Genomic DNA, 22406 nt, shown 5'->3' on the forward strand with positions numbered 1-22406 from the left:
GGGAAGGCAAAGACACATTTTTACTGATAAGACACAGCAGAGGAAAGACAGAGAGGTTAAGTTATGAAAGTAAATGAAAATATGGAGTGGAGGGAAGAAAAGTGACAGTCAGAAAGAGAGGACATGACATACTTAGAGGGACAAACAAGCCTTCACTCATCAAATTATAGAGCTGAGGCTTGGGTGGAGCACACCCTGCAAAATGTAGGCTACTCTCCTCCATGAGGCTGAAGCCTTACGGTTGAATCCAGGGGCAGCCTAATTGGCAGTTGGTCAGAGTTAGAGACTATAAGCTTAGCTTGGCATTGCCTGCACTGCTAAATCGCCTGGGCCTGCATGCACAGTCGACTATTTTCACTTAACGAACTCAAGGAGAAAAGGAGGAATAGCTTGAAGAACAAATATTTCTGTATAGTTTTTGTCAAATAGATTAACAGCATTTCCTGTTTTCAAGTGAAAAGAGTGCATTTTCTCCTCCTTTCTTGAGTGTATATAAAAAGCCTGCTGCAACCTCCCAATAAGGACCAGATGTTGTGAAGCTTGTTATAGCCCAGTCCATCTCTTAGTGTTTATTGGAGAGTTTTATGGAGAGGACAATCAAGAAGGTAGCAGAGCAAGGCAATTACCTTTTTTACAGCCAGACCCTGCTGATCGATCTCATCAGAGACACTCGACCTTTTCGAGAGAGTCGTAATACACTTTACGAACATGTAACCCCCCTCCATCTCACCAAATTATTGATTCATGTATAATGTCATGTACATCTATACCAGAGGTCACTTTGACGACACAAATACAAGGACCAGGGTCTTCGCTTTTTCTTTATCTTAAGATATAACCACGCCTTACTTCACAATATCTATTGCAGACCAGGCATGTCCTCAGTACAAAAATCATAGGAATGATCTTACCTTATTAGATCTATGCTACATTCTTCTGCATTGTGCTTATGCTAAGAGATATATCTTTAGTGATGAACATACATGTATAAGTATAGGCCTTAATCATATCACCAAAAACTAACCAAAATACTCAAATGTTTTATAGCCATCATGGCTGAGATCAGTTGATTATACATGGCTGGTATCCTTTAGCTGATAATCAGGAATTCCAATAGGTTGGTAATGTCTTTGTAGGATGGGAAATGTAGCCTGTGGGACAGCCTCATTACTTCACACACACAACACACACACATGCACAGAGGTATAAATCACTACATCCCACCCATGTCGCCCAGGGCTCTGGAAGCAAGGAAGAGGGGGATGGAGGAATGAATGGACGAGGGATGGAGGCATAGGAGGATTGCAGATCATAAAAATTGGCTGTGGGCTGGTCTGTGTGTCTCCTGCAAATCCCCCATCTGATAAGAGAGAAACCTCTTGTCAGTCAACAGCAAACTCTCTCTCACTCTATCCTTTTTCATTCCTTTCATCTCCTCCTCCACTCCTCTCCCACACAGCCTACCACCATTACCTCATACCGTCCCTCTCAGGGTCGCCATTTATTCAAATCATTGTCTTGTTGTGTAATATCCGGTCTCCTGTTTATGATGCTCACCACAATGCATTCTCTTCACCTCTTGTAAATATAATAAATGACATATCCAATCAAAGTTGTAACAGACTCCAACATGTGCATCAGTGGCGGATTTAGGATTGTAGGAGATCCGGGGCTTGTCCACAATTTTGAAGTTGTTGAGCGAGGGTGCTAGCGTGAACTGTGGACTCGCCGGAGCCTCACATGGGGGGTAGTACGCAGGCTACTGTCCCGCAGCTGCTGCCTCTCTGTTGGACTCCGGTACTGCACATTACTGACGAGATGTTTCTCAGTGAAACATTAGGGGCTTTTCAGAAAACATCCGGGGCTTGAGCCCAAGTAGCCACCCCCCCTCACTGATGTGCATCACATTAAGTGGCAATTTAACATGTTTGTTTAAACTTATCATTATTAAGTTATTGTTGATTGCTTTAATGTTTATAGAATAATGACACCATTTGTGTGTAGAATGGTCCCCTTTAAGGCCAGCTTTGAGGATGCAATTCTGTTTGCATTTCACTTTCACAATAAAAGCCCAAACATTTCCCTAAAGTCCCTTAAGTCCCTTACACACCAAGCCGATTTCGGCCGTCGATAGATGTCGGGCCGTCGATGAGCGTCGTGTCGCCCTACTCAGATTGGTGTGTCCCGCACCGTCGTGTCTTTTCGGCTGTGCCGACACCTTCCGCCGCTGATTAGACATGTTGAATCGGGGGGCTGTCGGCTAAAGGCCGTCGGCCAAAGAAATCACTCTGATTGGCTGTTCAGTTTAGCGAATCAGTGCATGAGAAGCGAAACGGAAGTGAGGGACCCAAACAAACTATTAAGAAGGCAAATCTGAGATTTCATTTAACTCCAGCTCACGCTATTTGTTGTTTGTTTATATCACGCAGTCTGTTCTTCTTCTCTCGGTGTATCATGCAGTCTGTCTTCCGGTTGTTGAATACACACTACCGCCGCCTGCTGGTAAGGAGAGTTATTGCCATTCACGCATGCGCAGTTCGTACGTGCAATTTGGCCGTTGGCTGAAGTCTTTGCGGTGTGTTCCAGTGCGAAACATGGCCAAGACGCAGGAGACGTGAGGCGACGTGAGGCGACGTGAGGCAACGTGAGGCGATGTTCCGTTGGGACGTGTTCTTTGGTGTCAGTTTGGTGTGTAAGGACCTTTAGAGGCAACTCACCAAAGCTACAATAGCTATACCCAGGTAGTGGAACAACTGAGGTAATAAACTGTTCCCATGAAAAATAACCCCGTTTACGAAGTGAATGAAAAGAAGGTGTTGAAGGAGAGTGATAGAAATATGTTCTTTTTACTAGGCTAGATTATTAAATAACAAAAGTGACCTACTCATTATTGTATACATGTATTACTCATTCATAGCTTATTCATAGCTTAGAGCAGCAGTTTTCAAAGTGTGAGGCGCACCTCCCTGGGGGGGCGCCAGAGAGCTTCAGGGGAGGCGCAGCAGGAGAAAAAAAGAACGAGAAAAAGATGAGTAAAGTGTCACTTGCACACTTTTGGCTGTCTGTGGAGACCGAGTTCCCCCACCTCGCCAAAAAGGCTGTAAAAGTGCTCCTTCCCTTCACCTCCACCTACCTGTGTGAGTGCGGGTTTTCCGCATTGACTTTGATCAAAAGCAAGTACCGGTCAAGGCTGCAGCCAGAGGATGATCTGCGTTTATTCCGGTTTATTCCTGTCTACATTGCATCCCCGCCAGAGTCCTGCACGGGTCTGATTTTCAAGACCCCTTCCCGCCCCGTACCCGCGACGTGCAATACCGAACCCGCCCCGCCACCCGCACATATTGCCAATTAGTTCCGCAAACCGACCCGACCCGTCGGCACAAGATCCGCAAACCGATCCGAACCCGCATATCCTATGAGCAGTGAAAACGTGCAATTATTAACACACGCAGTTGCGTATTTGGCTCAAAAAGCGTGGGATGTTGGTTATTTTCTCCATCTAGGATGACACCAAAAGCCTCCCAGACGTTGGATTTCGCTCTTGAGGAAGAGTTATTTACAATGCTGTATTCTCCGCTAGAGAGCTTCACCTCAGCCATTTCGAATGTGGCGCGCTCAGCAGCAGACTGATCCGGTGCAGATGTTATGATTATGCGCAGTCCCGCGGGGGAGAGGTCTGAGGAATCTTTAAACATTAAATTAAATTATTATTATTTAAATATATTTATTATGCAACACCCGCGACCCGACCCGCATCTTCTTTGTTTTACCCAGAACCGAACCCGGATTTTTTTTTTTTTCTAAATACCACCCCCGAATCACTTTTTTTGCGGGTCACCCGTCGAGTACCCGACCCGATGCAGGACTCTCCCCGCATCATCCGCCTGTGCGCATCCAAGATGCAGACTCATCGTTCCCACTAGGGGTGAGTGTAATAAGGAGGCAAAGTTGACGTTCAGTGTGTTGCCAGGAGCATATAAGGATTTATCCACGATGTTGAACATTTTACAAATGTTTAAAAAAAATGTTTAAAACATAAAGATAAAAAGGTTTGAAAAAGTTATTGTTTAATGTTTTAAGGAGGTGACGCTACTCAGCCAATCAAATCGGTGCAGTCAGTGAGTAATTTCAAATGGCGTGCTCAAAAAAAGAGAAAGGTAGACAGCGAAAACAAAGCATTTAATGACATTTTCTCTTACTGGACCTCTTTGAAATGCAATTGAATACCCCTGCATTATAGCAACAACAACAATAATAATAATAATAATAGCAATAATAATTGGGAGGGGGCGCGGCTGTTCATATGTTCTCTGAGGGGAGGCTCACCTTCCCACACTTTGAACACCCCTGGCTTAGAGATTGCTGTTTCTAGTTCTTTGCTATTCTTACAGTTATCTATTGCTTTGGACAGTATGCTTCTTACAATAGCAATGTTGTTGTTCGCATGAATATCAATGGTCTGAAAATATGTTATCACTGTCTCCACTGCACACTTTGTGGCAAAAATGCAGTGGGTCCTGTGTTGTTGGTCTCTGAGCAAAATGGAAAGAGATCCGTCAGCAGCACCAACAATAATACCACTTATCCGCCCTATGGGGGGAGTTTGAAAGTAATCTGTTTCCACCTTAAAGCACAAATAACAGCAAGAGTGTCTTAAGTGTCTAGGCTTTGGCATATATCCTAAAAGAGGGGGTGTTAAGTTCACCATTATAACCCACATCGTTTTTTAGAATAGCTGCTGACCATTGTCTAAACTTATTGGTTTACAAAATGTTTTCCAGGATTCCTCCGCATTCCTAATTCTTCCTTCCTTGACCTTTCTCCTCTCTCCTTATGCCCCTTTAGCAGATGCTTCCAACTCCCCCATCTTTCACTCCCCTATCTCCTCACCCTTTCCCTACAGCTTAAACCAAGAAAGCATCTGGATCTGGTATCTGAAGTCGCAAGCCTCCCACGATGCGTGGTGCCTCCTTTGAAAAAGCAGCCACAAAGTCATGAGGCCATGCCCCCCTTGAGTTCTGACACACACAGTTTTTAAGAACTTCCTCTTTTAGAGAGTGGTGCAGTGTCAGTAAGTCAAGTGTCAAGATGTGTATTATCTTTTCATTCTAGTCAGTTAGTGAGTAAGCCAGTTAGAAAATAATGGGTCTCTCAGTTGTGCATTATTTTCAAACCTGATAGTGTAGCAATAACTTTCAATAATGTAAATATATATATATATATATACATATATATATATATATATATATATATATATATTGTCTGGCATTCATGCACATGTCCATTATCATCCTTGCAACTCCAGATACCAGACATTACTTATGGCATGTTTTACAAGGCAAGGTCTTGCTTTAGTCTGTATGAAAACAAAAACATGGAATAAAGCAGAGCATGGACTCGGCTTTGGTGAAATCAAAGCACAGCCTGCTCTGTGTGTGTGTGTGTGTGTGTGTGTGTGTGTGTGTGTGTGTGTGTGTGTGTGTGTGTGTGTGTGTGTGTGTGTGTGTGTGTGGTGTGTGTGTGTGTGTGTGTGTGTGTGTGTGTGTGTGTGTGTGTGTGTGTGTGTGTGTGTGTGTGTGTGTGTGTGTGTGTGTGTGTGTGTGTGTGTGTGTGTGTGTGTGTGTGTGTGTGTGTGTGTGTGTGTGTGTGTGTGTGTGTGTGTGTGTGTGTGTGTGTGTGTGTGTGTGTGTGTGTGTGTGTGTGTGTGTGTGTGTGTGTGTGTGTGTGTGTGTGTGTGTGTGTGTGTGTGTGTGTGTGTGTGTGTGTGTGTGTGTGTGGCCTGAGACTGCTTGTCTTCTGTCAACAGCTGTGCTCAGTCTGTCCAACAGGAACTGTGTAGTCGCTCTTTCTCTCACAAAAACACACACACACTTTAACATTCCCTTGGCTTTGAAGACAGGAGCAGGCTCTGATCCCTGTCGCGTGAACAGTGCCAGCCCAGTGCTCTTCTGGCTTAGGAGGGCTAAACCTCCGCTTGGCCTCTCTGGCTTCAGATAAAATGGGTTGAGGATCAAAGTTAACATCCCATCCTACTGTGTTGGCTTAAAAAAAAGTACCTACAGTTACATTGGTACTTTATGAGAAGAAATGCTGCCAATTGTGTTGTACTTGTTTGCTGCTAGATGTTGTTTACTTGGCTGCTTTAGCATTTACGCATGAATCTCTGGCTACAACGTGTTGCCAATTTAACACTGAATGCTTGCACGTTGAAGAAAAGAAAATCAATCTGATATTTCACACTTAAAAACTACTATAAGATGAACATGTCCAACAAAAGTGCCCCTACTAATTTTCTCCTCTCTTCCCAATAAGAAAAACAGTCCCAGGTGAAATTGTTCACCCTAAAGTGGCATTTCGCTGTTTCTCACTTATGAACATTACATTCCCTATAAACATGTATTAACACATGATCTGTTTTAGAACATAAATGAGTAGGTTTCTCTCATGGCCCGGGGTGGATGATAGTCGGATGAGATTTTGGAGAACACTTTAGCTTATTCTTAAAGGGCAAAGGCACCTTTTTTTCAACTCAGTTTTTTTCTGTCATCATATTTAGTCAAAGATCTATCCTCCACACTCCCTCCTGCCCTATTAGCATGTTGCCACCTAATCCCTGCCAGGCAGCATATGCTGACCATGAACTCTCCAGTCAATATCTAGTCACTATCCACTGACAGTGAACAGTAAACCATCTTTACAGTGTTACTAAACATTAATTTAGGTTACATTTGTGACTTCATACACAGGTAAACGAAAGAGAACAAACTATGAATCCATACACACTGTATAAAATAAAACATAGAGTTTGTGAACAGGTGCTCACTGTAATCCTTCACAGCATATGCCAGACTGTTCGTTTCAGGCAGCCAGGAGAAGTTGGAGCAAAGAAGCGCTAAGCTGCCTGTTCCTCATTCCCTGCCTTTCTGTTATCTTGTGCCACTACAGTGCCCTACTGAAGAGTGAAGAGTGACCCAAAAATACAGTTTGTCAGCCTGCTGCCAGATACAAGATGCACATCCAATTTATAATATAATTTATACACTAAACTATAATTTAGTGTGCCTGGGTCTGTATGGTGTATGTTACTGAGTTTGGGTGCATATGGTAAAGGAGAGATATGAAGAGCAAAATGATGTAAAGTATAGTTTAGATCAGGGATGGGCAAATGGCGGCCTGGGGGCCGTCCAATAGACTCCTAGTTACGTTGCAAGCTGCGTACATGATTTAGTTCGGCAGCCAAATACTGCAAAATAATCTGTGACGCGTTTGTGTGTATTGTGTTTGTTTCCCGGGGAAACACTCACAAGAAACACCGGCTGTTGTTATGCCTGCTGTGATGTTAAGTTACCGCTTGTAATTATGCCTTTACAAGCTTAAAAGTTGTATTTATCATCTGAATTTGGCAAAACAAGTTTAATATTCTAAAAACCAAGACTTTGTTTATTTGAAATCAGATGAAAACAAACTGTCACGGACCCTGCCGTGTTATCTATGATTACTATACGCCTTTCATTCATAATGTCAGCGGGAGGGAGGGGAAGCGGCGCTGAGGAAGAGCAGAGTGCGGGTTGACAGGTGTCTGTGTTGACATTCCCCTTATTGTGCGTCAGCAGAGACAGGCTACAAGTGTCTTAGGTAGGTTCAAGTTAGACAACTAATGTCTGGGTTAGTGTTCATGACTTCATGTTTATGTCATCTTAATGGTTAATCTTAATGCACACACATTTCCCGTGCTTTCCAATAGTTTAAAATAGTTTTATTCCACTGTTAAATAACCTGTTCAATACAAACAAGCCACTTGTAAAAATTAAAGTGGACCTATCATGCTATATTTGAATAATATAGTGTAGGACCATACCATAAGGCATTTTTTTTTTTTTTTCAAAATACCAAACAGATCATGCATTTTAGCCATGCCTCATTTTGCTCAATTTGACATTTTTTAGCTCTGTTTTTGCAAGGGCAGATTCAGTGAGAACAGCACCATCTACAGGCCTGGCATATGTACTACAGCTTCTCCAGCGCTTTCGAACGGCAATGGCCGTGGCTGTCTCCTCCTGATTGGTGAAGTTGGCCCAATAGCCGTAGCACCACTGTCCTGACGTCAGGACAGTGTTCAAATCTGGATCAGTTTTTATCAGATCCGTTGCAGCCCCTTTTTTAGAGATTTGGGTATGGAGGAAAATAGAGAGGGTTGTGTTTTCTGACACTTGGTGAGTTCCCTGGAACACCGGGGACACATATTCATGTATGAAAGACGTACAAAAGTGCATTTTGCATGATAGGTCCCCTTTTTAAATAACATTTCTGTGAACTGATATTTGTTTAGTGAGCTTATTAGAGGATGTTCCCTGAAAGATTATAAAATGTCAATGAAGATGTCAGACTTAATTTGTTAATAATGACATACAATACATGGAATTTGTGTGTGTGTGTTCCAAGTGAATCTGCGGCCCCCTGGTGGCCAGTACATACATTATGTGGCCTTTACCACCATCCAAGTTGCCCATCCCTGGTCTAGATCTAAACATTTGGAGTGTTGAGTTTACAGTATAGTTTCAACGGCTCATTTATACAGCATGTACTATGTGCATTTTGTCCCACATTTTAAATGATGTGTGTGCGCACCTGCAAGCAGCTTTCAAATGCTGTTAACCCCAGCGAGGGACTATCCAGAGACTCAGATCAGAGAGCCGCTCCACAATTGCTCACTCTCTCATTTGTACTGTGTAATCACAAAGCTCTAACTTCTGACACTAACACATGGTGAGTGTTGTGGTACTGCTCTAGTGGGTCACATGACAGTCCTTTCATTCTCTTTTTCCATTATCAAAGTTACTTTCTCTAATCTTTTTATCTCCCTTTCTCTTTTCAGATTGCTCTCTTCCAAAATGTGAATCCAAACTGGATGGCCCAGGTCAAACCTCAGGTACGTCTCTTAATCCTATTTGTCCAATATCAACATATAATTCCTGGGCAAAGTGGGAACTAAGGATTTTCATGTAGACTTTTGAAAGAAGGGAATCACTGTAGTAAAAAAGGAGTGTTGTGATCAAATACTCTCAATATCACCAAGGATTTGACAGCTTCTATTCTGTACGTGGTGTATTTATGTGAGTAAGAGGGTGACTGAGATGGAACATCAGGAACACCACGTCCCATGCCCACTCTAAATAAAATGGTTTGTTCCATCAAACATCTACTGCGTTGAATCCCATTAGATTTAACCTCTTCTGTGTCGTCAACAAGCAACCATGACCTTGTGGGTTCACATCCCTAACACCCCCAGGACCATATACTAAAAATACACCAAGTCACTCTCCAGGGTGTTTTTGGGTATATACTGTACAGGAAAGTTAAGTGGCTCTTATTGGGTCACAAAGATTATCTCTAATGAATGTGGGCCTGATTCCATGACCATGGATTATTCCTTTTTAATCTCTCCTGGACTAAAACACGTTGTAAGTGTTTAGAGCTTTTCCATTGAAAGTCTGATTTAAATTGAAAGGCTTGCAGTAATCTGTGTCAGGAAAGTTGGCATGCAGTGGCAGAACGTGTCAGTGTTGTAATAGAGTGAACACAAAGTATGACTTTAAAGATGTATTTGTGGATAGTGTTGCTATAGAAGACTGATGCAAGAGGAGAGAGTCAGGGATGGATGGGACACACATGAATGGTTGTGATCTCTCAAAAGAACCTCAGTAGATTGTGTTGCATTTAGCTCTGTGAGCCCTTTGTGACACAGTTGGACATGATGTTTTCCAATTGGGTCATTCAGGGATGGACATTTTACAGGACTGTGTTCAATGGACTGCTCTGCCTATTATTCTCTCCAGCCAACATTTGAATAGGTCATGATTAGGATAGGGCAGCCAAATCCTGTGCGAAGTCCTTTTGCCCAAAACTCCTGAAGTTCATCCCTAAGGACATCTGTGTATTTTTGTTTACATGGGACATAAAAGCAGCTGGCAGTGAATCAGTCATCAGATTGTACTGGACATTTATGGCTGATTTCCGACCCGGCCTTTTCCTGTTCATTGTTCATTTTAAATTACTCTACAACATTAACTTTCTGTTGAATTAAGTGCCGATTAAGTCAATTGCCTGAAGCATTCTGTTGCACTGTAACGTGAAATTGTAGGTGTGCAAAGTCCTCTTGGGAGAACAAAATAATGCTAATGCATCTTGTACTTACTTATAGCTCATATGGCACATTATAGTATAATCTAGAAGTGTGCTGTAGGCCAAAACAGTTTATTATTAACATTTATATGTGTCTTTGTGTGAAGGAAGGACACGTGTGGTTTGTCTAAATATATGTGTATCTGCGTTGGTGGATGACTGTACCCTTTCACGAGAATGACTAACCATTCAAATATATATAGATATTTTCTAGTTATTTTAATCTGTAAGTGGGATGGTATCTATTTATTTTTCATTTGTCTCCTCCCAGCCATCATGCATGTGTGCCTTTTGCTGAATATTCTCATGGACATTGTTGTGACTTTTAGTCTTGCCTCAATGAGATGTGCTGGTTTTAGATTTGTTTTTGTATCCTTTTAGAGTATTGGACAAGCCCACAGCTTCCTTTTTCCTGTATTTCTGTTGTTGTTTTTTTGGCATAGACTTGTTTTTTGCATAACTCTGTGTAGGCTACTGGTGGACAAAGCTTTATACATGTAGAGAGACCGACTTGTCCTGTGTGTTGATGAGTACTGATGTATCACAATATCTTTATTTTTATTTATTTTTATTATATATATTTTTTTCAGTTGTAAGATAAACACAGACATTGCACCAGATAACAGAAAAAACAACAAAACACCCAACAACAAGCAACTAAACAAGACATAACGGGGGGGGGGGGGGAATGCAAGGATGACTTCCTAAGACAGCAAATTGTTACATACACAGGACATTACATACGTATGTATCACAATATCGACAATAATTTGTGAGGTGAAGACCGCTAAATATTTGGCAATGTGGCACATAAAAGTGATTATTTCAAATCAGTTTTGTTAATCCATTGACGTAGCATAAAGCCTCATTCTTGTTTCTATGGTTACTTGCAGCCTTATCAATACTGAGCAATGGTTTAGACCAATATCTCTAGACAGTGTATTCATCTTTCACTCAAACCGTATATTTAGTTTTTGTTATTTTCCCAATTGTTTAGTTATGGGTTATCAGAACACTGCATCACTTAACACAATGTATTAACCAAGGAAAATATGCATTGATTTACAGTTTCACTAGTTTACATTGCCATACCTAAACGTGAACTAGATATGGACATGCAATCAGACTGTCTTACACTCACTTTATTCAGAACATGTGTTCAATACAGGAAACCCCCCCCCCCCAAAAAAGCAGATAATCTGGATAGATTTTGGATAGATTTCGTAGAAGACACTTAACCACCAAATCCCAGTGTCCCAAAAACACTGTTGGCCTACATATGGATTTAAAGACTAAGCGTGTTTAGAGTAGTTGGACTGTTCCCCAGATATCCTCTTGCTCTCAGTCCAAGATAATCTGCCTGTTCAGACAGTGTGATTCTGATCTCTTGCTGCACTGATAACATGTAGTGTAGCAAATTGGATCAAAACGATTTGCAGTCCTTGTTTTGCTGGTTGAAAGTAGATGAATATTTCACTATGGAAAGAGAAAGGGAGCGAAAGAGTGAGTGAAGGATGGAGAGCCCTAGCTCTCCTCTCATCTCCTGTCGTTTATTGCTCCTCTCCTCCCTTCCTATTTCCTCTCATTTCCTCTTTTCTTCCCCCCTTTCCTCTCCTCCCTTTCCCCATATGTTTCTGTTCAGTTTAATTCAGCTGTGAACTCGGTCTCTCATCTCTACCCATACGGAGCTCACTGTGTGGTTCCTATTGAATTGGGCTTTGAATGCTAACCATGTGCACTGCGGGTAGACAAGCAGGCAGGCATACACACACACACACATACACATACACATACACATACACACGCATACACAAACACACTTCTAAGCAGTGGAGGAAGTGGTTTTCTCTGGAGTTCATTGGATTTTGCTTTTTTTTGTTCTCCCCTGCAGAGGCCAGGGTGGGGAAGACAAAACTCTATACTGTATGGTGTGTTTGTGGATGTGGTCGTAAGTGTGTGTTCGGGTGGATTGTATCTACTCACTCTCTCTCTTTCCATTTCCCTCTCTTGTTTTTAAGTCATTCTTTTATCTCTCCCTTGCTATCTCTTTTCCTCTGTCCTGTTATATCTTGGTAGGGCATTTACACATCTATTTTTAATCAATAATTTGTAATTAAGCCATATGTACAAACATGTCGGCAGTGAAATGCAAAATGGGTGCAATAAAAGCTCAAAACGACAGTAAAAAACAGACATGAAGATTGAGGAAAGAAATTAGTTGACCCATATAAAGTATTCAGCTAAAAGGAAAGCTACATTTCCATATCATTTTCATTTCATGTGTGTTCAACATCATCTCTTAACAAAGAAAAAACAAACCATTTGACAAGGTGTCATCTAATTACCGAAAGTACCAACACATATATGCATGAAGGCATGTACTATGTGCAATCTCTGACCATCAGCATCTAAAGAGTTTGTGATCACAGCTTACAACTAATATATCTCTGTGAAATGTGCAGTAGATGGGATGAAAGAGAGGAACGTCAGTTAGACGCCCTGTAGTGTCTTACACAGAGACAGCTGGACCGAGTATGTTTGTGTCATGTTTGTGTGCACCTTGGTGTGTCTGTGCATGCTGTTTCCTCAGATGTGCACGTGGATGTGTGCATCCTGACCTCTCTGTGTGCCTTTTGCCTAGTTTGTATGTATGTGTGTGTGTGTTTGTGCAGACATCCTTAATTGGATCATGCTGTGGAAGACTGGCTGTGTTGGTTTTAGAAAGAGCACAGCTTGCATCCTCCTGTCACAGGATATCAACATAATGATATTTGTTTAGTTAAAGGGGACCTATCATGCAAAATGCACTTTTGTACGTCCCCGGTGTGTCAGGGAACTCAAGTGTCAGAAAACACAACCCTCTCTCTTTTCCTCCATACCCAAATCTCTAAAAACGGGGCTGCAACGGATCTGATACAGACCGATACAGATTTGAAAATTCTCTGACGTCAGGAACGAGGAGCTCCGCCTATATGGCCAACTCTCCACCTATCAGGGGAATGAGAGGTTGCCGTGGCATGGTAACAGCATGGTAACAGCATGGTAACATGACGCTCGTGCCTCGCCCCCCTCCTTTGCAGGGGGGCGTGGTCAGCTGCAGCTCATGCAAAGACAGGGCTGGAGGAGAGCAAAATAGAGCAAAATGAGGCATGGCTAAAATGCATGATCTGTTTGGTATTTTGAAAAAAAAACTTCACAGACATGTTTTATATAGGTATGGCCCTACAATATATTATTCAAATATAGCATGATAGGTCCACTTTAAATGTCTCGTGGCTGCAAATAAGAAAAAGATTGAATCCAAAAAGAGTTGATGGAGAACAATCTGAAAACCTTCTTTATCCAAAGTTTATTTCAATGGAGCATTTTCATAACTTTTAACGATTAACTTGTTTAAAATATACACAATGATTTAATGGATGTCTTTTTATAACTGAATAATAATGTTTGGACACAGCTTTAGATGTCTAAATTACAGGATATCATATAAGACGGTTTGGACTTTTTTTAGGGATTAATTACTGAATCAAAAACAGTGTCATTATGTCAGAATGATTCAAATTATACTGATTAAAATTCGATTTACAAATGGTTTCCTGTTAGATATAAGCGTTGACTCAAAGCATAAAATCCTGCAAATATTTATCTCTGCAATGTCTTTGATAGATTATGAAACATTGGCAAAATACATTCACAAAAGGATCCATTGGTAAAGTAGGAAATTGCTTTATTGATACCTTCTTCATTAATCAAAGACATGAAATGACACAATACGCATTGCAAAATAAGTGAGTACATCATCTGGGATAAGACATAGTCATAATACACACTTCCTTCAGTGGTATATCAGCACCGATACAACTCAGCAGGTTCACCAATAAAGATTTTCCTCATCGCTATGCATAGCTAAACTCATGTAAAAAAACACAGTAAAAACAAATAAACATCACCATGCTGTATTCTAATGGGCCCCATCTGTAAAAATGCACTTTCCCTAAAATCAAGCCAGGTTGTTCCTCCTTCCATTTGACATAATGTATTAGTTAGTCCTGTACATCTTGAAGAATGTTAATGATAGTAATAAGGGTGATAATATCCGCGTTATGATAAATAAAGTGAGCGAATGTCCATTTTCAACTTGTCTTTCCGTCTTGTTACTCTTTTATATACCTTTCTCTCACTTTCCCTCTCTTCTTCCTTTACCTCCCTCCCCCTCCCACCCTCATATCATTTCCCACATCGTCATCTTTGTCCTCTCTCTCCGACCCCGGTATTTTCCTGGAGAGCACTGATGCATAGTAAAAGGAGGTTTCGCTCCATCACCCATCCAATCGCCATCAACCTCTCCCCAGCACATCAGCCAATAGCTCATAAGATATGGCTAACGGGGGAGGGGCCAAGCATGCAGGGTAAAGGATGAAGGTGGGGGGGGTTTGTTGTGTGTGTGCGTGCTGGTCGCTCCTTGACTCGAGGGATATAAAGGATGCTCGGCTGCTCCAGGGACAGGGGAATATCACCATGATGCTGTCTCCATCCTCTCAATGGACGTATCCGCTGCTTCTGAGGGTTGTGCTGCTGTAGGAAAGAAATTATACCGGAATTAATTCTATTCATTCATTTAAAAGACAACATGTTTAAACTAGTGAGAGGATCGACATATCTGTGCCTATACAGTGATGATTTGGATTCTTTTCATAAACCACATCAGAAAACTGATTTTATATGACAGGGAGGATTGTGTCATTCACAAATGGTTGCATCTTATGTTATTTGCACCTACGTGCAAAAATGCACCTACATGTGTTTCTTGCAGTGTTGTTGATGGACTAAAACGGAGGGGTAAAGACCGTGGTTCTTGAAAACCTGTACTACCTACCAGCTCTCATCCTTTGGAAGCTCATATAGATGGAAAGCTTCCTGTGCTGTCATGCTGCCTGCTTTATTGGTGAAATGACTGGTTTGAGTGCAGAGCAAACAGACTCACACTGAAGACATGTCTATCCAGATCCTGTCTGCTGGACCTTGTAAGTATTAAATGAGTTGTGAGGCGTAAATTATTTAAAAAACAGGGGTCAAAGTCACTCACCATACAGTGACACAGGGACACATATTTGATTATGGTGTGTGTTTGTATGTGTGTGGATTAGAGAAGGCATGTGTGTTGTTTCACGTCACTACCTGCAACATGATAGTGCATTCATCATAGATGCAACCATATTGTCCTATGACAGCATTTGGCTACTCTCTAAACTCAGCTCTATTCTTAGAGCTACCTCTCCACAGCATCACAACTCTCTATTTTTGGTCTGCAAGCTAACTAATGAATGCATGGGAGTCATGTGGTCTCACTTCTCCTCTTGCAAACGTTTGTGTTTACATGGGAGGGGGGGCGGGGGTAATCACCACCACCACTGGGACCGAACAGAAGAGCTATCATTGGCTTTGGTAGCATCACACTGCCAGCGGTTCTTCTCAACATAAAAGAGAAATTACATTTGATTTTTTTTTTATTGACATATGTATCCATAAACCTCTTGATGTGGCTACATTTCAGTGACACTTGAAGGATGCTGATGGATGCTAACAATGCTAAAACATAGTAGTAGTTGACTCATTGTGGTCCTTTGCACTTTGTTGAGGATCTTTCTGTAATCAAATAGTGTGAATAATGTTAAATAATTAAATGACCACAGCTAATCTGATCAACAAACATGTCTAGTATTACAGTATGTATATTCATTTTAGAACACAACCATGCAACTCTCTTTCCTTTATCTCTGAAATACCTCCAGATGTTATTTCTGACATCACAGTGTTATGATAAAATGATTTGGCTGTGCATCTAGGACAAAGTAGTTATTGTTACAAATCCTAAGGAATATGTTTTAGACTATAACCTAAAAAATCTCCTAAATCATCTGTTATTGTTCTTCATGTTACACAATTCTAATGCACATTTAATTGACCACCCAGAATAAAAGTTTGCATTTCGTCTAAAATGTCGCCATTGCTCATCCCCTCATCCTGATATGGCGTGTTAACATGAATCATTTTCAGTATCTATTTTGAAGTAACATTGTGGCTGTGATTTACTATTGATTCAGATAAAGGTATTTCACATGTCTTGTTTATAAATCAGAGATTGAAAGGAAAGAAGTTGGAGGGTTTTAGAATTATAAAATATAAATGTATCGGTGCTTGTTTGTTTCCCGTAATGTACAACATGTGTTTGAATTCATGAAAACAGTTAACTGAAGAGGTTTGAAGTGAAACACTCTTTGTAAAGAACTATCTATTGTTTCCAAGCTTCTTTTTCTAGCACTTCATAACCTTCACTTCACACGTTGGCATGTTGTTTTCGGTTGGTTAACTACAGTAGGTGTTCATTTGACTGTTGGAGCCTACATGGCTTGCTCATTGCATGTTTTGGCTCTGGGGGTGTGGCTTGTGCATTGTGGTCAAGTTGGGCCTATTTACATCAGGATAAGGAAAAGATGAACATACCAAGAAGAAAATGCTGTGTCAGAGAGAAAATATTAAATATGTTTGATTCCGTGTCATTTCACATTGTAAACCATTGAATTCACTTGTTATTCTCTCAACGCTTGAGTAGCTTTTCCCATTAGGTATGCAGTAAATACTTTATAAGATACGCAGCAGCTTTATGTGATGCCCCGTTTCCATGATCCCTAAATAAGGTGTTTTTAAGATAAAGTTAATCTTAATATCCCACGTCACTGCTAATGACTAAGTGCCAGCACTGATTTAAGTTCTGCATTAAACAAACTGTTTGTTATTCTAGCCCTCTAACGCAAGAACTGCATCCTGGGCCCTGAGGTTGATTAAATGAGAAAATAATCCACTTTTCTCTCTCCATCCCATTGACACCCTGAACCCTTCCCTTGTGCTGACAGTGAGAGATGGGCTTTGTGGCCGTGAATACAAGTTTAGTGACCCATAAGCATTTAATATTTAAGCAGCCTGTCAATATGGATATATCTACAGCTGTCTGATGGCAATATGAGGGTCAGGAATGTTGGGAAGGCTTCCATCAATTGGATTCCTATTGCTTGTCTTTTGTTCTGCTATTTTGGATGAAGAGTTAAAGAAAATGTCAATATAACTAGATTATTTCTCAAAAGATAAGCGCTGTTTATTTTCCCTCAGATGTTTGTCGTGGATGTTGATGCATTAAAATGTGTCAGATTGTTGAGCTGTCTATGTTTTCAACAGATAATAATTTGTTGACAGGATTCAATATATGAGATTTGTTTTAAATCAAAATAGTGTATTTTGATTTACAGAAATCAACTGTTGCTGCTAAATGCTAAAGCTAATGAGGAAATGACAAACATTGTGACTCCTCAGAGCGTTCCCTACAATATGTTCTGCTATTGTATATTTATGTCTTGTGATGAGTGTCATAGTGATGTTTTCTAAAACTCTAAAAAGATACTCTTGCTTAAAGAGCAGCGGCATTGGAGAATATTTCCTGGATTGACAGAAGTGCAAAACATTTCTTCAGAAACCCTTGGATAATGTCACATATACTACATACATCTTTGTATGTGTATGCTCTTATCGTTTATGGATAAGAGTATATAGCGACCCCTACTGTTTTAGACAAAGAGTGCAGGGACTTCTCTCCTCTCAGAATAATGTTGTCTCTCTGCTGTTTGATGTATTTTCAATGTAGTTATACTCTGTGTATCCCATTTATCTGGTATCTAAATAGAACAAATCATGCAGATAATTATGAAACCTATAACATTACTGTGTATGGTATCCTGTACCGTTGGGGTGGAGTCCGGATTCAGATGTGGTTCTGTTTTGTTTGCTTCAAGTGCGGGCCCTAAAGTCATAAAAGAAAGACCTACAATTAAATGGCTTAAGAGAGCATCCCAAATTGGGAGCAGACACAAACCAGTCTGAAGTAATGTTTGTTTCTCTCTTCTTCTCTATTCCTGTCCCAACTTCTTGTTTTTCTCACCTCTATCTGTTTCTCTGTCTTTTTCAGCTCTCAGTCTCCCCCCTTTTACACATGGAGGATTGTTAAAAATGAGTCACTTAAAATATTAAAATAACTAGATGAGATTAGATTTGGAGCTGTTAGGCTGTCTAAATTGGTGTAAAATATTTCCCTTTGAAAAAAAACACTGCTGTAAATCAACTGGCAAGTTGTGAACATACTCCCACAAGTAAGAGCTGCCTATTTATTTCTTTATGTATTACTTTTGGCACTGCAAACCATCATTTTGTACACATGAAATAGAATGTTTTACATTAGGCCCTTCTCCAAAGCAAGTACGGTTTGAGTGGAATGATAATTCAGTGAAATTATGATTAAAACATGTAACCTTTTTTGCTTCCCTTAGTGACCTCTGGCCACTCTGTCGGGGTGTTTGTGCACGTGTGTATCCATGCATGTAAGTCAGATGTTCCGTCCCAGAGTCCCGTGGCTCCCTGTTTGCATAAGCCAGTTGTTTTCAGGGCCGTAATAACAGTGGATGGCCGTGGGATCTACCAGCCGCCCCCTGGCTTGGAGTAAGGCCGTGGAGCCATGGCCTGTAGTTCCCTGTCTGCTGTGTGTGTACTCAACAGGACATTGTCTTTGTTGAGGTCAAGTCTAGTGAACATCTATTCACAGAGGTATGGAGGGATGGAGAGACAGGCAGAGAGGAGGGATGAGGGGAGGGAGGTGAGGATAGGAAATGACTGGAGAAGAGTGTCAGAGAGGGCAAGAAGGGGGTTAGAAACCAAAGGAATAAAGCAGAAGACATGGACAAAGACAATGATAGAATATGGGAGGGACTATGGGAACTACCAAAGGTGTGTGCATGTGTGTTGCTTTTTGTGACTGCTGAGCTTGTAAACAGGAACTGTCCTGCTTCTGGCAAGCTGGAAGCCCTGCAGGTGCACACAGACACAAACAATATTTTTAAGACAACTAGATTCACTCATTATAGTTTTGATCGGTTTTCTGGATTTGTTCAGACAAAAAGACACGTTTGATTATCTTTGTCATCCAAAACTGTTAGTCATTCATTACAGATACTGTTCATGAATAAGAAATTACAGAAGCAGCAAGATGGCTCGGCAGCATATCTTTTGCTATTGTGCTCATTTACTTAATTACAGGTTTTGTTTGTCTTTCCTTTTTATTCTAACATCAACTGACACATGCACATCACTCCTGGGTTATTTTAAACATCCCTGACTGTTTTCTGTTTAGCACAATGTTGGTTTACAGAGGGTCTTGTTTAGAAAATGGAAATTCCAGCAACATCATAACACGTGTGTTAATGACTGCTCTTAATCATGTGTTCATTTTAAACATCGTCCCTACGGTTTGTAAGAGTCAGTAATCCTATGATCAGAGCTCAGCTGTTGCTCTGTTACGGCTGCTGTCAGCTGAGGTCATTTGGCACAGTTCTGCTGTGAAATGGGGTGGTGGTCTTTCATATTTTGTTGCAAGCAGGAACACACTTGGGATACTGTAATTATGCTTTATTTTCTCCTATTGTTGTGTATGGTATTGTATGCACAATACTTATCTCCAGCATTATCTGCTTTTTCTTTCTCTTCCTCTCTCTTTGTCTCTCTGGAATGCTTCCAAATGTTGCACAACTTTAAAGTTATATTTGGAAATGCATGCAAAAATAAAATCTGAAGTGCATATTCCATCCCACTAGCACTACCCACTATGTTAAAAAAGCAGTTGGTGTGACAAATTAAATAATACATTGAGCAAGACTCAAAACATAACAACTTTCCATATAAAATGGCATTGGTTTGTTTTTAATGAAGGTGCTCTTCTGTCACACGTGTATCCTGTTTTGTTTTTGATCAGCCACTATGTTTATAGAGAGGGGGATGACATGCAATATCCCGCTCTTTTAAATATCTTTCTTTTTGTCTTTTTGGTGACACAGAGGCACGTAATGCTTTGTCCACCTTATAAGCAGACACCATAATGTCAAGATATATTAGACAAAAGTATTTCAATCACCCTGTATTGCATCTTCTGCAAAAGTGAAAGTGCTTTCAAAAACAGGTAGATGGAGACATATCTATTCTCTCTCTTAGTCATCTCTCTCCCACAGTCTGATATCTTCAGTTTAAGTCCCATCTGCTTTGGGCCATTACTGTCTGAAATGAAAGAAGGACAACTGAAACAGTTTTGTCTCAAGCACTTTCTCTCCTTCCTGTTTTCCTTCTCTGCCCTTTTTCCCCCTTCTTAATACAGTAAACCATAGACACTCTCTCCCTTCTGCTCCCTGCCCGTCAAGTATAATTTGGTGCACTGTAGTTTATTAGCTCGGTTTTGTTGCATGGCGGGACAATCGGAGCAGGGTTGGAGGAAGCTGATGAATAGTGTTTCCCAAGCCGTACAAAGCGCCCTCCTCTCCACTTCATTGATGTGTTGATGCGACTCAGCTGGCTGCCCAGTGAGATTGCTCTGTATACTGTTGTGGGCTTACAAGCAGACCGATGCACATGGAAGCACAGCATTGAAAAGGGCTTTTATTCTTTTTTCCAGTGTTGATCCCTCTCACACTCACTACTTCTTCTCTCGTGGTCTTTCTACTCTCTCTCTCTGCTACAGTAACAGTGCAAAATGAAACCGTTAGATACTGTTTGGAGGTCATAGAGACAAGCTTCTCTGGAGGCCACATTCTTTTAGTGGAACTATTATCACTGTCCTCTTGATAAATCTCTATTATAAGTTGTTTAAATATGATAGATAGCTGATAAAGGTCAACATGCCTTGGTAACAAGGAATGATGAGGAACCAAGCCGATTTTAGCCGTCGGTGGGCGTCAGGCCGACGATGAGCGTTGACACGCCCTACTCAGATTGGTGTGTCCCGCACCGCCGTGTCTTTTCAGCCGTGTCGACGCCTTTTCTGCCGACTGCCCGCCGATTCAACATGTTGAATCGGCAAAATAAATCACTCTGATTGGCTATTCAGCTAGCAAATCAGTGCATGCGAAGCGAAACGGAAGTGAGGGACCCAAACAAACTATTAAGAAGGCGAATCTGAGATTTCATTTAACTCCAGCTCTCGACACAGGTTCGGGAAAGCCCCATGAGCTTCTCGCTGTAGAGTGAAAATGGAACGCACACGCTATTTGTTGTTTGTTTATATCACGCAGTCTGTTCTTCTTCTCTCGGTGTATCAAGCAGTCTGTCTTCCGGTTGTTGCCTCTTTTGAATGACGAATACACACTACCGCCGCCTGCTGGTAAGGAGAGTTATTGTCACTCACGCATGCGCAGTTCGTACGTGCTTCTTGGCCGTCGGCTGAAGTCTTTGCGGTGTGTTCCAGTGCGAAACATGGCCAAAACGCAGAGACGCGAGGCGACGCAACAGTCGTGGTCCGTCTGTCTCAGTTCTTTGGTGTCAGCTTGGTGTGTCCGGGCCTTAAGACGTTAAAAAATCAACAAACAAGTCATCTACAGTACATCTGCAAAGACCTGACTTACTACACAGTCACTCATCAGCTGACTTCCCCCCCCCCCCAGCCAACCCCATGCCTCTATCTCAGAGGTGACAATCCCTCTCAGTTATTTATTCCAACAGGATCATTCAAATATGTGACCTGGCCCGCTTGCATGTGCATGCAGCAGTGCAGACCTTACTTTCAACTCCCAGAGAAGAGAAGGCTGTCAGCTCTCACACACCGAGACAAAACATGAACACAGCAATGAAGTTAGCTTCCAGCGTCTTTGTGCTTGGATAACTTACGAGTAGGATAAAACCCACGGGATCACTGTTCTTTGGGAAGCTCCTTTGTGCACTTTGGATTGTTATCTGTGACCCTGACCATGGCCGGTCTGACCATGTTGTTCCGTTTCCACTACATGGGCTTTCTCAGGGACAGGAAAGGTCGGCTGACTATGGAGCCATGTCAGACAGCTAACAGAGTCGGTATGTTGGAGAAGGCCAACTATATCAAATGTGAATGTCTATGGAAATGTTTTTGCTGTGTGTCAGAAATGCCTGCTCATAATGTGTTATTATGTCACTTTGCTGCAGTCTGAGTGCTGATGCATGTTAATCAAAGGAGCTTTAAAGTAGCTAGATCATGACTTTTTCTGGACTTGCGTTTGAGCTCCATGTCTCGTAAACGTATTTATGGAGCTTATCGGAGCTTTCCTCACAATGTGGAAAAGTAATGGTAATCCCCCTTGACTTTTCTTTTGAGAGACAACAAAGAAGCT

General features: G+C 41.4%; 1 protein-coding gene across 4 annotated transcripts in view; it reads left to right on the forward strand.

Moving 5' to 3' along the window:
- Window positions 1-22406, forward strand: part of triob (trio Rho guanine nucleotide exchange factor b) — a 103040-nt gene that overhangs the window by 5102 nt on the left and 75532 nt on the right. For all 4 annotated transcript variants that reach the window (XR_004555650.1, XM_034127565.1, XM_034127566.1 and 1 more), the window contains exon 2: window positions 8876-8929. Coding sequence is in view for 3 of the 4 variants with exons in the window: in XM_034127565.1 (XP_033983456.1) it covers window positions 8876-8929 (54 nt within the window). In the remaining variant the exon portion in view is untranslated. The remainder of the gene's footprint in view (window positions 1-8875; window positions 8930-22406) is intronic.

This window comes from Trematomus bernacchii, unplaced genomic scaffold (assembly GCF_902827165.1).
Source record: "Trematomus bernacchii unplaced genomic scaffold, fTreBer1.1, whole genome shotgun sequence".
Taxonomy (NCBI): Eukaryota; Metazoa; Chordata; class Actinopteri; order Perciformes; family Nototheniidae; genus Trematomus; species Trematomus bernacchii.